Source organism: Bubalus bubalis, chromosome 13 (genome assembly GCF_019923935.1).
Source record: "Bubalus bubalis isolate 160015118507 breed Murrah chromosome 13, NDDB_SH_1, whole genome shotgun sequence".
Taxonomy (NCBI): Eukaryota; Metazoa; Chordata; class Mammalia; order Artiodactyla; family Bovidae; genus Bubalus; species Bubalus bubalis.
Genome location: NC_059169.1, coordinates 70,045,220 through 70,061,390, shown reverse-complemented (window position 1 = coordinate 70,061,390; position 16,171 = coordinate 70,045,220). Strand labels below are relative to the sequence as shown.

At 38.8% G+C, this 16,171-nt stretch overlaps 1 protein-coding gene, 1 long non-coding RNA gene and 1 pseudogene across 2 annotated transcripts in view; 1 reads left to right on the top strand and 2 right to left on the bottom strand.

Moving 5' to 3' along the window:
• The first annotated feature begins 54 nt into the window (after positions 1–54).
• On the top strand, positions 55–6,350 carry KCNRG (potassium channel regulator). The gene is made up of 2 exons (XM_006063560.4): positions 55–1,818; positions 5,961–6,350. The coding sequence occupies exons 1-2, from the start codon at positions 1,241–1,243 to the stop codon at positions 6,184–6,186; spliced, it is 804 nt and encodes a 267-aa protein (XP_006063622.3). The 5' UTR covers positions 55–1,240; the 3' UTR covers positions 6,187–6,350.
• A 228-nt stretch (positions 6,351–6,578) lies between these two features.
• LOC102412503 lies at positions 6,579–7,372 on the bottom strand (annotated as a pseudogene).
• A 6,652-nt stretch (positions 7,373–14,024) lies between these two features.
• LOC102413401 overlaps positions 14,025–16,171 on the bottom strand; it is a 51,255-nt gene continuing 49,108 nt past the window's right edge. The window contains exon 10 of the long non-coding RNA XR_006543810.2: positions 14,025–14,605. This is a non-coding gene — a long non-coding RNA (uncharacterized LOC102413401). The remainder of the gene's footprint in view (positions 14,606–16,171) is intronic.

The window sequence follows — 16,171 nt, the reverse complement described above, 5'->3', positions numbered from 1 at the left end:
CAGACGGTTGATTTCCTTTTTCAATACAATGTAAATCTCATGTAAACAAAAACTGGCATTTTCTTATGCTAAGCTGACATTTTTAGGAGGGTGGAGATTTATTTCAGTTTGCCTTTTATCTGCTTTTAAGTTTTGTAAATTTATCACCAAAGGAATTTGGTGGTAAACTACAGAAGTGTTAGTGACTGTGTAAGCCAAGGCATGGGTTAAAAAGAACACATGGTAAAAGCAGGATGTGGGAAGGCCTTCTTTTTACTGGCAACTAAGTGTTGTTCCAAAATATAATGGCAACTGTACAACCAACCAGTCCACTTGTTTAAAGAACTTTAGTGAGACTCACTTGACAGTAGATGAAGCAGTGTATCAGCTATTACAAAGTACAAAGTAATCAGCTCAACACTAGTACTATCCAGTCTGCTCACATGAGATAAAGATGCCCTATCTCCCACAGAAGAAAAATACGTAATTTTTTTCACCTTGTTTAGGCTTCAGATGAAAACAGGAAGTGACTTAGAACCTCTTTCAGTCAAACTTATTTCTGTCAAGGGGCAAGACATTCCTTGACAGCCCAGAGGGTGTTCACCCCAGTACATTCATTTGGTTAAGAGGAGGTAATACAAGCAGGGATGGGAAAAAAAGGTGGCAACTAAATTTCAGGTACAGAAGAATCTTTGCAGTTACGAGAAGAGGAGTCACCTTCAGCTACTGGTTGAGGTAATGACTGCCTCATCCCCAACGGTCAATCTAGGATTTAGCCACTAAATTTCTACAGGGGTCGTAAGAAATTAAGATGTTTCTCTAGAAAGTGTCTCTGTCATGAGGACTCAAGAGTAGATATGTGGTGTGGAGAGGCTGAATGGTTTTCTGGTTCCAGAATATATTTTAATACATATTTACAAGAGGTTTTTATGAAGGATTTTTATTTTTAGATGGGATACTGTAACTGTCCCCTGTTCTCAGGCCTATTGGCAGTTTCCTTGAACTATCCAGTTTCTCATCTGTTGCTTTTTCACTTTGTATACTGCAGGTTCCCAAGCAACTCTCAAATTTGTAAACACGGCTATGGACACACTATTTGCTTTAACAGTAGTTACCTGGAAATTTAGGTCTCTGTTTCTGTTATTTTCCCTTCCCCTGGATTTCTTAATCATATATAACTAACATTGTGGTTAAGGTTGATTTACAGGTTCCTAAGACTGTGTCTGATGGTTTGTGGCCTTCACTTGGAAGCAAGAGAAGAATGAGTGGTCAGGAACTGGTCACTTTGAACGTGGGAGGGAAGGTATTCACCACACGGTCTTCCACCTTACAGCAATTTCCTGGCTCTCGGTTGATGAGAATGTTAGATGGCAGAGACAAAGAATTCAAGATGGTTGATGGCCAGATTTTTGTGGACAGAGATGGTGTTTTATTTAGTTTCATCTTAGATTTTTTGAGAACTCGGCAACTTCTACTACCCACTGACTTTTCAGACCATCTTAGACTTCAGAGAGAGGCTCTATTCTATGAAGTCAATCCTCTGGTGGACCTCTTAAGCCAAGAACACATGTTACAGCCAAGACCTGCTCTTGTGGAGGTACATTTACTAAGCCGAAATACTCAGGCTTTCTTCAGGGTGTTTGGCTCTTGCAGCAAAACAATTGAGATGCTAACTGGGAGGATTACAGTGTTTATAGAACAACCTTCTGCACCAGCCTCAAGTAGTAACTCTTTCCCTCAGATGACCTTACTTCCACTGCCTCCACAAAGACCATCTTACCATGACCTGGTTTTCCAGTGCGGCTCTGACAGCACTACTGATAACCAAACAAGAATCAGGTATTTTGTACTTTGAAGCCTCTGTTCTATACCAGTTCCTAATGTTTCCCCTCAAAACTGAAATTTTCTCATGCCTGAATTTTCTTAGAAAAAATGATGACTGAAAATAATTTTTTTTGGAGTGGGGGAGGGAATCAGTAGAGTTGGGTGGAATGACCAGATAATTATTGTCCAGATTGGGGTACTTTTCAGAGTGAAAGAAAGAATTGTTATTACATGGGACAACAGGAATAAATCAAAGTAGTTCAGGGAAAACTGGGTCTATGGTCATTCAAGTTGTAGGAGGAAATAATTTTCATAGATTATGTTCCACCCCCATGGAATGAGATGCCTTTTTCTACCCTAAGGGTTTCTTTTGGTTGCTGGCATATAGTAAAGGCTCAACAGTTTGTCCTGATTTCCTTACACTCGATGTATATTTGTTCTTTCAGCCATTCTGATTTGGCTACTAATTTTTCTCCATTCCACTTTATTTCTTAAACACCATTAAGGCAGATATATCCCATGGCAAATCTGGTCTCCTGTTACATCGTTGGCACTCTTGCACAACTCAAAATATTGGGATAGGCTGTCAGTATATTAAGGATAGTTGCTTCTGAGTCAGTTATTCACTTTCTCCCCCTGTTATTCTTGGCTGGACCCTCAGGCTGATTTTCACTCTACTGTCACGGACACTTCTTTTCCCCCTTAAAAATGTCTTAATGTGGTCCCACTATTATTTTACTAACTGTGAAAGCTGGCTTTAATTTTCATGAGGGGAAAAAAGTCTGTATATGTTCTTTACTGATAGTATTTAAATAAAATACACTTTTTTGGGGGTAAAGGTAGATATTTTGGGATATTAACTTTTGCAGTAGACACCAGGAATGAACGTTTACCTCTCTCACAACATACCCCGTGGTCCTGCATACCAGCTTAAAAACTCTGGGCAGTATGACAGTTCTTAAGTTTTCACACTTTATAATCTTTCATGAAATGTCATTTTGGGGAAAGGGATCCAGTTAAATTAACATGCTGATTGTGGAGAAAACCTAAGACCCTATCTTCACCTCAAAATGTTTTAAGATAGCTCTGTGCACAATTGGTAGGACACTAAAATAAGCAGAAGGGGAATTACCAGTTTTTAATTTAAAAATTTGTGTGATTAAGATCTTTGAGGATCCCTTTCTAAAAAGTTAAAAACATAAGGAAAAATGGTATAATTGATTTCAAGAAGAAACATGCAAGGTAAAAAGATATCCTGGAAATACTAAATGATCTTTAAAAACTACACATTTGGAGAAAATGTAATCTTGAAATGTAATCTTTTTGTAATCTTGAAAAACAGAAACTCAAGTTGGGATATTTGTGTGTGTAGAGTGACAGTAGCTCCCCTTCTCGTTTACTGTGTGTGTTTTACAAATCAGATTTTTTTCATCTTAATAAGAGAATGGCATTATACTTAAATTCCAAAATAGATAACTCTAAAACTAGAAGCGATTTTTAAAATTAGATTTTTAAATGCATCACCATATTTGGTTATTTTTTCAGTGTTTGAAGTTTAGAATTTTTTCAGCTGATAAGTAGTTTGTGATTTTTTTTTTTCTATAACTCCAATTTCAAAGTAGAGGTAGATAACCCAAGATTGAAGGCAGGAGGGGAGGGGGACAACAGAGGATGAGATGGTTAAATGGCATTACTGACTCGCACATGAGTTTGAGCAAGCTCCAGCCATTGGTGATGGACGGGGACGCCTGGCTGCAGTGCTGCAGTCCATGGGGTCGCAGAGTTGGACACAACTGATTGAACTGAACTGAACCAAACCGAGATAACCCAAATCCGGTGACATTATTGGGAGTTTACGTCATCGGATGAAAATTCTTGGTCTTAAGAGGCCCACCTTAGGTATATCCCACTTAGCTGGCAATCATTTTTATTTCCTGCTCACTCCTTGGTCTGAATCTGTCCATTCAGAGGTTTTTTTTTTGAAGGTGAAAAGTGGAGAAGTAAGCCTGAATGGCTCCTCAGAGTCTGATATATCATCCAGCTGTTCAGTTATGTTCTACTAATATGATTTATCACTTTGAGGTCTTGGTAACCTAGCAAGTTGCTCAGTTATTATCTCTTAAGTTCACAGTACTAAAAATATTTGGCATGCATCTTGCAGAGGGCCATTCATGATACCACATTATCAAGCTCAAGTTATGGTCACAGGACTCTAGAGTCTTTGGTAGCATATTCTATCTGTCTTTTCCTTTTTAAACTAGCTCAAATGGAGGCGCGTAGTTGCCTTTTAAGTTTTTAAAAGAAGTTTTGATTTTCCATTTCCCATTGGTTTTTCTTCTCTTTTTCTTGTGCCTTGAAATCTTCCATTTCTCAATTTGGCATCTTAGGGAATCTGGTATTTAGGCCCAGTGATTTCTTGCAAGTACATTCCACTTGGCTCAGTGATAAACCCGCCTACCAATTCAGGGGACGTGAGTTCGATCCCTGGGTCAGGAGGATCCCCTGGAGAAGGAAATGGCAACCCACTCCCGTATTCTTGTTTGGAAAATCCCATGGTCTGAGGAGCCTGGAGGGCTACAGTCCATGGGGTTGCAAAAGAGTTGGGCACAACTTAGAAACTGAACAACAATACTACTTGCATCTTAATTTTGTCAGATGTTCTGTAACATTTTTTTCTTTGACAAATGTTTCTAGGCTCTACAATCAAGATCTGGGGCTTGTGGGTAGATGAAATCATTTACTAATGTTAAAAATTTGCTGTATTAAACATAAACATTTTTTGGGTATGTACTTTGTAGTTTCATAATTCTTACATTTTATTATTGAATTCTTTTCTTTGTCTAGAACGAGTTTCTAAATGTGAGCTACAGTAACCAGTCTATCAATCATAATTAAAAGGAGGCTAGCGGTGTCCCCAAGGCTCTTTTTATCCCATAAAACCACAGACAGTTTAGATGGCAGCCTGGAACTAATTTAAGTTAGCCTTTTTTTTCCCCCACATTTCATAAACAAATGGTGGGAGGACAGTTCAGTCGCTCAGTCGTGTCCTACTCTTTGTGAACCCATGGACTGCAGCATGCCAGGCTTCCCTGTCCATCACCAACTCCCGGAGCTTATTCAGACTCATGTCATGTGGGAGGACACAAAGACATAAAAAACATCCTGGATGGTAGATAAGGGGCAATATAGCTGTATCTTTGTGGATATGTTATGTTGACATTATTAAAGCAACGTATTATTATGTTGACATTATTAAAGAAATCTTCCTGGTGGCTTAGATACTTAAAGAATCTGCCTGCAGTGCACGAGACCCAGTTTGATTCCTGGGTTGGGGCGATCCCCTGGAGGAGGGCATGGCAACCCACTCCAGAATTCGTGCCTGGAGAATCCCCATGGACAGAGGAGCCTGGCAGGCTATAGTCCATGGGGTCACAATGAGTCAGACATGACTGAGCAACTAAGCACAGCACAATCTGAAAAGTTAAGGTATATATTTTTTCTTGATTTATGTGTATTGATTTTATTGAATTTTCTAGGAAATAGGAAGTTTTGTCACTGACTCTAGAGTCCTTTTAGATCCTTTGTTTTGCTCTTCAACTATGGATAGTTATTGAGAAAAATTGACAATAAAATCTTGACATTTAATATCTGCAAAACCTCACCTGAAAAAATGCTTTCGATAACAGAAAGTCACAGGAGAAAATTTGTAATGTCAGTGCTGATAATGAGTAAAATTAAATCTAGGGGGAAACTGTAAAAGGATCAAGTGTTCATCAAAATGATTGAATCAATTAATTAAATTAAAACAGTATTTAGCAAGTCAAAAAGAAAAATTGGAAATAGTTAAATTATATAACAATCAAAAGCTAATTTAATTGTTTGATGAAATTGTTTGCTCCAGGAAATAATTGCTTAGTGAGACTTCATCAGTGTTAGCTATATTCCTAAATGTGGAATTAAAATGACTTTGGAGATTACAGTAGGGTCTCTGTTTTCAGTAGCCTGAAATTACTGGCTCAGATTTATAAATGAAGTCTTTAAAAAAACCTGATAAAAGTGGTATTATGCCTTTATTTGAAGTTATAAATCAAACATATATTTAGTTTTGCTAGTTATTAAAGGGATATTTCATAACTGAACATTTTTGTGTGTCCTAGGTATGTCTCCATAAAACCTGATAACCGAAAACTGGCCAACGGAACTAATGTTCTTGGCTTACTGATTGACACTTTACTGATGGAAGGCTTCCATCTGGTCGGCACCAGAACAGTATCCTCTGAAGACAGAACTGAATGCTATAGTTTCGAAAGGATAAAAAAGCCTGACGCTCTTGCCATGAACAAAACACTGAAATCAGAGACTACCCTCATACCAGAGCAATAGCCATCTTCCTGTTTGGAAATTCCATATATAGGGAACATATGTTAGTCAAATATGTGCTCAGTCTATCTTTCTGGCCTTCCACCATGCCATCTTTGGGCAAGCGTACCTTAATGCTCAAGCCACACTGACTACTTGCTGCTCTCTAACAACATGGTGCAGTTGGTGCTTTGGTGTATGTTCTTTCTACCGTCAGTGCCTCTTTTCCCTTTCTCTTCTTCATGAACACATAAAGCATTCAAGAAGGGGCTATTGAGGGACTTCCCTGGTGGTCCAGTGGTTAAGAATTCGCCTGCCAATGCAGGGGACATGGGTTTGATCCCTGGTTCCAGAAGATCCCATATGTCATAGAGCAACTAAGCCCATGCAGCACAACTACAGAGCCTGCGTTCCACAATGGGAAGCCTGTACACCACAAGTAGAGAGTAGCCCACACTCACTGCAACTAGAGAAAGCCCATGTGCACCAATGAAGACCCAATAGCCAAAAAAAAAAAAAAAAAAAAATGGGGCTATGTAATTAGACTGCTTGATGTCTTCCCCCCTCCCAAATATCTGGGTTTACTGAGGGGATGAGGGTCTGCAGGGGAGCCCCAGGTGCCTGTGGGGAAGGCCTGCTATCAGCCTGGAGGGCACCAGCCCAGCAGGCAGTTGAAGATAGGATCTTCAAAACCTGGGTCTACTTGAAAGAGTGGCTCTTAGCTCCACTGTGCCTAAAGCCTTTGGGTCTAAACATGGCTGTGTAGCAGGGGTGGTTGCCAAAGGGCTTGCCTTCATGTTCTGCATGACCCCCCCAAGGTCAGTGTCTTTCCACATTCTCACACTTCAGGCAAGGCTGATGCCAGTCCTTCCCCAGGGAGGTCACCCACTCACCAAAGTATACCTCCATGTCACACTTGGGGCACATGGGCATGGAGGCGCTGAGTCTGGGGCAGATGGCTGGGTGGGAACAGACCAGAACGCTGGACTAGACTGCTTGATGTCTAATCCCAACTAGGTCACTTACTAGCTACATGGCTTGGGCAAGTCACTCTCTGTGCCTCAGCTTTTTTTTATCTATCAAATGAGGATGATAAATAAATATCCTTGGTTTTAGAAAAGGGATAGGAACCAGAGATCAAATTGCCAACATCTGCTAGATCATAGAAAAAGCAAGAGAATTCCAGAAAAACATTGATTTCTGTTATGCCAAAGCCTTTGACTGTGTGGATCACAATAAACTGTGGAAAATTCTGAAAGAGATGGGAATACCAGACCACCTGACCTGCCTCTTGAGAAAACTATATGCAGGTCAGGAAGCAACAGTTAGAACTGGACATGGAACAACAGACTGGTTCCAAATAGGAAAAGGAGTACATCAAGGCTGTATACTGTCACCCTGCTTATTTAACTTATATGCAGATTACATCATAAGAAATGCTGGGCTGGAAGAAACACAAGCTGGAATCAAGATTGCTGGGAGAAATATCAATAGCCTCAGATATGCAGATGACACCACCATTATGGCACAAAGTGAAGAGGAACTCAAAAGCCTCTTGATGAAAGTGAAAGAGAAGAGTGAAAAGGTTGGCTTAGAGCTCAACATTCAGAAAACGAAGATCATGTCATCTGGTCCCATCACTTCATGGGAAATAGATGGGGAAAGAGCAGAAACAGTGTCAGACTTTATTTTTTAGGGCTCCTAAATCACTGCAGATGGTGATTGCAGCCATGAAATTAAAAGATGCTTACTCCTTGGAAGGAAAATTATGACCAACTTATATAGCATATTCAAAAGCAGAGACATTACTTTGCCAACAAAGGTCCGTCTAGTCAAGGCTATGGTTTTTCCAGTGGTCATGTATGGATGTGAGAGTTGGACTGTGAAGAAAGCTGAGCACCGAAGAATTGATGCTTTTAAAGTGTGGTGTTGGAGAAGACTCTTGAGAGTCCCTTGGACTGCAAGGAGATCCAACCAGTCCATTCTGAAGGAGATCAGCCCTGGGATTTCTTTGGAAGGAATGATGCTAAAGCTGAAACTCCAGTATTTTGGCCACCTCATGTGAAGAGTTGACTCATTGGAAAAGACTCTGATGCTGGGAGGGATTAAGGGCAGGAGGAAAAGGGGACGACAGAGGATGAGATGGCTGGATGGCATCACCGACTCGATGGACGTGAGTTTGAGTGAACTCCGGGAGTTGGCGATGGACAGGGAGGCCTGGAGTGCTGCGATTCATGGGGTCGCAAAGAGTTGGACATGACTGAGCGACTGAACTGAACTGAATTGAACTCATAGGATAATATATCTCCCTTATAGGATATGTGAAAATTAAAAGAGATAATGTAAAATACTCAGCACATTACCTGGCACATGGAAGTCACTCTATAACTATCAGTGATGATAATGATGGAAGATGGGTGACCCACTTTCAATTGCACCTCTTCTTGGAGGCCTGTTTTCCTCTTTTCCTAGGCGTAGAAAGCAGCCCTTTTCTCTGTATAGACTTACATGCCATCATAAAAACAAATTTTTCTCACTTGAATGTGAGCTTGATCCACTCAGTTTTAATTCTATTATGTGTAAAAGCATTGTGCTAAACACTTGGTGCTAAACAAAGAAATACCTTTGTTAACAATTATCACCTACTCTGGTGGAAAGCTTTTGAATATAACTTCTATTAATACTAACATTCAGTGTTCATATATTACTTTGATTTAATGAATCCTTTTGTAGGAATCCTCATATATATATGTCATTTAAAATATTAGGATAAACATCTAGAAAGGAAGTCATTAAATGAAAGAGAATAAAGAGAGGGGATTGGTTCAAGATGGCAGGGTAGAAGAATGTGCACTTATCTCCTACTATGAGAGCGCTAAAATTGTAACTAGCTGTTGAACAGCCATCAACAGGAGGACACTGGAACCCACCAAAAAACATAGCCCCCATCCAAAGACAAAGGAGAAGCCACAATGAGACAGGAGGGATGCAATCAAAATCAAATCAAATCCCATAATCCTCTGAGTGGGCAACTCACAAAGTGGGTAACAATAATACTAAATAAGCTCTCCCACTGTTGTGAAGGTTCTGAACCCTACATCAGGCTTCCCAGCCTGGGGATCCAGCAAAATGCCTAGGAATCCCCACGGAATCTGACTTTGCAGGCCAGCAGGATTTGGTCACAAGATTTCCACAGGACTGTGGAAACAGAGACTCCACTCTTGGAGGACACAAACAAAATCTTGCATGCACCAGGGCCCATGGAGAAAGGAGCAGTGACCCCACAGGAGACCGAGCAGACCTACCTGCTAGTGTTGGAGGGTCTCCTGTGGAGGTGTGGGTTGGCAGTGGCTCACCACAGGGACTGGGGCACTGGCAGCAGCAGTCCTTGGAAGTGCTGCCCCTGGCCTGAGCCCTCTTGGAGGTCACCATTAACTCTACAATAGAGCCTGTAGACTCCAGGGCTGGGTCTCCTCAGACTAAACAACTAATAGGGAGGGAGCACAGACCCAGCAGACAATCAGATTACAGTTTTACTGAGCACACCCTGCCCACCAGAGCAAGACCTAGTTTTTCCCACTGTTAGTCCCTCCCATCAGGAAGCTTACACAAGCCTGTTAGCCTAATCCTCTGGAGGTCAGACAAAAGAAGTAGGAAGAACTATAATCCTGCAGCCAGCCAGAACAAAAATCACAGAGGGTTATCACAGAGGGTTAATCAAAATGAAAAGGCAGAGGGTTATGTCCCAGATGAAGACACAAGATAAAACCCCAGAAAAACAACTAAATGAAGTAGAGATAAGACAACCTTCCAGAAAAAGAATTCAGAATGATGATGGTGAAGATGATCCAGGATCTCAAAAATAGAATGGAGAAGATGCAAGAATGTTTACCAAAGACCTGCTGCTGCTAAGTCGCTTCAGTTGTGTCCGACTCTGTGCGACCCCATAGATGGCAGCCCACCAGGCTCCCCCGTCCATGGGATTCTCCAGGCAAGAACACTGGAGTGGGTTGCCATTTCCTTCTCCATTACCAAAGACCTAGAGAAACTTTTTTAGTTCGTAGAGGAACTAAAAAACAAATGGAGATGAACAATATACTAGAAGGAATCAAGAGCAGAATAACTGAGGCAGCACAACAGACAAGAGACCTGGAAGACAGAATGGTGGAAATCACTGCTGCAAAATAGAATATAGAAAAAAGAATGAAAAAAAACTGAAGACAGTCTAACAGTCCTCTGGGACCACATAAAATGTACCAACGTTCATACTGTAGGGGTCCCAGAAATAGAAGAGAGAGAGAATATTTGAAGAAATAATAGCTGAAAATGTCCCTAACATGGGAAAGGAAATAGTCAACCAAGTCCAGGAAGCACAGAGAGTCCTAGGCAGGATAAACCCAAAGAGAAACACACCGAGACACATAATAATCAAACTGAAAACAATTAAAGACAAAGATAAAATATTAAAAGCAACAAAGGAAAAATGATAATATACAACGGAAGTCCCATAAGGTTATAAGCTGATTTCTTGAAAGAAACTCTACAAGACAGAAAGAAATGGCATGATATATTTAAAGTGATGAAAAGGAAGAACCTACAACCAAGAATACTTTACCCATCAAGATTCTTATTCAGATTTGATGGAGAAATCAAAAGCTTTCCAGACAAGCAAAAGTTAAGAAAATTCAGCACCACCAAACCAGCTTTACAACAAATGCTAAAGGAACTTCTGTAGGCAGGAAACACAAGAGAAGGAAAAGACCTACAAAAAATAAACAGAACAATTAAGAAAATGGTAATAAAATCATCCATATATATAATTACCTTAGTGTAAATGGAATAAATGTACCAACCAAAAGACATAGACTGGCTGGGTGGATGAAAACAGGTGCATGTATGCACCTTCAGTTATCACATCACTCTACTTGGTGCTGCTAAGTCTCTTCAGTTGTATCCGACTCTGTGCGACCCCATAGACGGCAGCCCATCAGGCTCTCCATCCCTGGGATTCTCCAGGCAAGAACACTGGAGTGGGTTGCCATTTCCTTCTCCAATGCATGAAAGTGAAAAGTGAAAGCGAAGTCGCTCAGTCGTGTCCAACTCCTAGCGACCCCATGGACTGCAGCCTACCAGGCCCTTCCGTCCATGGGATTTTCCAGGCAAGAGTACTGGAGTGGGTCACTCGCTCTACTTACTCGCTAAATTGTTTGTTAATTATTTTATATTGTTAGGTTAATCATGCTTCCATTATGGCTTCCAATTGCAATTATTTTAATTTTTTGTCTGGTTATTGATTGAAAACTGATAAACATCTTTTACTATTGTGATTATGTAACTATTACTCATCTTAATACCACTGTATCATGATTGGTCAACAGGAAATAGTAGAATTCTATCTCACTAAAACTACCATTTAACAGAAAAACCTGTAATCATTTTTTTAAATCCAGATGCACATTAGAATTATCTTGGAATTAAAAAAAAAATACAAATGCCCAAGTATTGTTTTTTTTCCCCCAAAGCTCTAGATGTGATTCTAATGAGCAGCCGTGTTTAAAAACAACTAGACTATATGATCTTTTATCTAGTTTGTTTCACCTTTTCTATTTCAGTGCTCCCATATAATTTAGTTTATGTTTTCTAACTTCTCCATCTCTTATTCTTTCTCAAGCCTTTATCAAGTATAGTAGAAAAGCTCTTTTGTATATATATATAAAATATACATACATTATACAATATATATATAATATACATATTTTAGAAAACTTATGAAATTTTGCCTGGCTAAAAAGTTTATGACATTTTGGTTCCAATTGTTTGAATAAGTATGAATAGAATGCTAGGTTCCTAATTTATATTCACTCAAAGGTTAGAGAGTTCCATTTATTGTGGCATCTAGTACTACTGCTAAAAGCCTAGAAAGCTTACTATGTTAGTGCTTTAAGAAATTTTTTTGAATGAGGCTTGAAACTTCTAATTCAATTCTGAGAATATAGAGAAATACTATGTTGTATAAAACACCCAGGAAATTAACATGTGATACAGTATTATTAACTAAAGTACAGATTTTGTTTAAATTTTACAATTTTATGCTAATGTTCATTATTTGTTTTCATTCCTTATTCAAGATTCCACATTGTATTTAGTTGCATTGAGCAGCTTCAGTTGCATGCAACAAATTCTCTTTTCATTTTTATTCTGTTACACATATTTTCTAATTTTCCTTGTTATGGCTTCTTAGATACACTCATCCTTTAAAAGTGGACATTTATTTTCCAAACACATGGAGTTATCAAAGTATCTTTGATATTAATTACTCATTTTGCTATTAATTTCTCATTTAAATGCTTTCTTCTCTGCAATCACCTTCTGTGTTTTTTCAGTTTTTTAACTTTATTGAGGCTTTCAATGGCTAAGTCAAAGATCTCTCTTGGTAATTGTTACATTACACTTGAAAATATGGAGGTTACTTTCAAATATCTTTTGATATAGATTTCGAACATAATTCTGCAGTGGTAAGAGAACAGACTCTGTATGATTTCAATACTTTCAGACCATTAAATTTTGTTACCTTGTTTTATGTCCCTGAATATGTTCCAGTGTCTCCTGGTTTATAGTCTATGGGAACTTGAATAGAATTTGTATCCTGCTGTTGTGTGAAAATTGTATAAATCTTAATTATGTTGAATTGGTTCATAGTATTTCTCAGGTCTACTATATTCTTCTACTTTTCTGTCTGTTCATTCTATTAATTTTTGAGAGTTTGATACTGAAGCTCCAACTAAAAATCTTAATTATCTACTTAAAAGAATAATTATAACATATAGTGGAACTATATGTAACTGTGGAAAATTCTTAAAGAGATGGGACACCAGATCACTTTACCTGCCTCCTGAGAAATCTTCATGCAGGTCAAGAAGCAACAGTTAGAACTGGACATGGAACAACAGAGGCAGTTCCAAATCGGGAAAGGAGTACGTCAAGGCTGTATACTGTCACCCTGCTTATTTAACTTATATGCAGAGTACATCATGTGAAATGCCAGTCTGGATGAAGCACAAGCTGGAATCAAGACTGCTGGGAGAAATATCGATAACCTCAGATACACAGATGACACCACTCTTATGGCAGAAAGCAAAGAACTAAAGAGCCTCTTGATGAAAGTGAAAGAGGAGAGTGAAAAAGCTGGCTTAAACCTCAACATTCAGAAAACTGAAATCATGGCATGCAGTCCTATCACTTCATGGCAAATAGAGGGAAACAATGGAAACAGTAACAGACTTTTTCACTCAGATGGTGACTGCAGCCATGAAATTAAAAGATGCTTGCTCCTTGGAAGAAAAGCTATGACCAACCTAGACAGCATATTAAAAAGCAGAGACATTACTTTACCAACAAAGGTCCATCTAGTCCAAGCTATGGTTTTTCCAGTAGTCATGTTGTGAGAGTTGGACTATAAAGAAAGCTGAGCACCGAAGAACTGATGCTTTTGAACTGTGGTGTTGGAGAAGACTCTTGAGAGTCCCTTGGACTGCAAGGAGATCCAACCAGTCCATGCTAAAGGAATTCAGTCCTGAATATTTATTGGAATGACTGATGCTGAAGCTGAAACTCCAATACTTTGGCCACCTGATGCGAAGAACTAACTCATTGGAATAGACCCTGATGCTGGGAAAGATTGAAGGCAGAAGGAGATGGGGACGACAGAGGGTGAGATAGTTGGATGGCATCACCGACTCAATGGACATGAGCTTGAGCAAGCTCTGGGAGTTGGTGAAGGACAGGGAAGTCTGGCGTGCTGCAGTTCATGGGGTTGCAGAGAGTAGGACACGACTGAGCAACTGAACTGAACTGATATGTAACTTGTTCTTTTTCCAAGTCTCCTGTAAATGTGTCATACTTTCATAATTTAAACACTAAAAAAAACCCCAAAAAACTAAAAAATAGAGCACCAAGTACTTTGCACATAAAAGGATTAAAAAATGTTGAGTGGAAGCAGTTGAGCACCATTTTAAAAAGTACAAACTCATTCATTCAAAAACATCTGTTAGACATTTGCTGGACACTAAGTTTTCAGATTTAAAACAAGGGTAAAACAAAAATCCTTATTCTTAATGAACTTACATTCAAGTGAGAAACTGTATCATCATAACAGCAAAAATTAGAAATAAACTCAGAGTTCATCAATAGAGAATGGATAAATTATGGGCCACAGTGAAATACTGTGCAGCCTTTAAAATGAATGAGACAGCAATTTATAAACTAAGAAGGAAGGATTATCAAACATTTATAAGTTGAAAATCAAGGCGTAAGACAATGTATAAAGTGAAAAAATATATTTCTACTTTATGTACAGTATGTAGTTTCCATTTGTAGAAAAATATACATACATACATACATACATATATATATCTTCAGGAATTTTCAGCAAAGATATGGTCACCTGTGGAGAAACAACTAAGTGAATGTGGTTTAAATGTAGGAGGAAGACTTACTTTTCACCAGACCAGGTAGGTCTTTCTTAAAAAGGGAAGAAAAGCCATGCCTGAAAGATTATGTGTAGATACCAGGGTTAGGGGACTGCTTTGGCATAGGATGGCCTATTATCTCATACTGATCCAAATTTTACCCTACCATCTTTCCTGTGAAATCCTTACACTTAGCAAAGGAATTACATTCCAGAAATTTCTAGTAATTATTTATAGATCTGTGTACTAAGCTATAGGGAAGAAAGATCTTTTCAAAAGTCTCCTAGTAGTACCTCAAGAGGTTATGTATAAGGGAAGAGAGAAAAATACTTCAAGACGAGTAACGTTAAAGTTAGCAACTGAAAATAATGAGCCAAGTAAGAAAAAAAAAAGCCTTATGAATGAGTGTTTTGTTTTTGGTAGCACTCTTTTCTTTACCGCAGAAAAGTCAACTTAGTTGTTTTAGTTTGCCATCTTAGTTTTGGGGATATATCTGGTCTGGTTTTCTCACTAGCATCATATTCTAGAGTACAATATTTCCATTCTGCTAAGTTTTGGGGAGTGTGTGATTTAACTAGCTGAGTAAAGTTGGCATGGTTATATATGTAACACTGTTTAATTCTCTATAGTGTTTTGCTGAGAGGATTATTAAAGACTGATAACTGGTTAAAAGAATAGTGAAGCAAAAATACTGTGACTACAGATTGGCAAAGAATAAGACAGGAAATGTTTAAATTGCTATTAATGTGTTCTTAGTCATTAAACTTATAGAAAGTAGCTTGAGATGAGAAATAAAATGTTCTTTTTAGCTGAAACTCCAATACTTTGGCCACCTCATGTGAAGAGTTGACTCACTGGAAAAGACTCTGATGCTGGGAGGGATTGGGGGCAGGAGGAGAAGGGGACAACAGAGGATGAGATGGCTGGATGGCATCACTGACTTGATGTACGTGAGTCTGAGTGAACTCCGGGAGTTGGTGATGGACAGGGAGGCCTGGCGTGCTGCAATTCATGGGGTTGCAAAGTGTCGGACATGACTGAGCTACTGAACTGAACTGAATAGAAACATTACCCATGGAAACATGTAATATACATATATTTAATTAATTCAGTCAGAAAATATTTATTGACATTGTATGCTAAATACTCTTCCAGACACTGAGGATACTGCAAGGAGCAAAACAAGGTCTTCCCTTCTAGAGCTTACTACAATACAAGTCATAACATTGACGATGGGTTTAAATTAACTTAGGCTTTTAATTAAATAGTTCCTCAAAAGACAGGGGTTCACAATCTGGAGGTTTTTAGAATGAGATAAATTATCAAAATTTAAAAATTATATATTATTGACTTGGAAAAGTGTACTTTCAGAGTGGATTGAGTTTCTTATTTTAGTAAATATTTTAAAGATGATATCTGGAGCCACGTCTGTCAAGATTATCTCAGTGAGTCTCTTGTCTTCACTCCAACAAAGAGTGGGGCATGATGAGTAAGATATCAACATGCACAAAAAACTGGGTCTTGTTTTAGAAAGGGGGGCA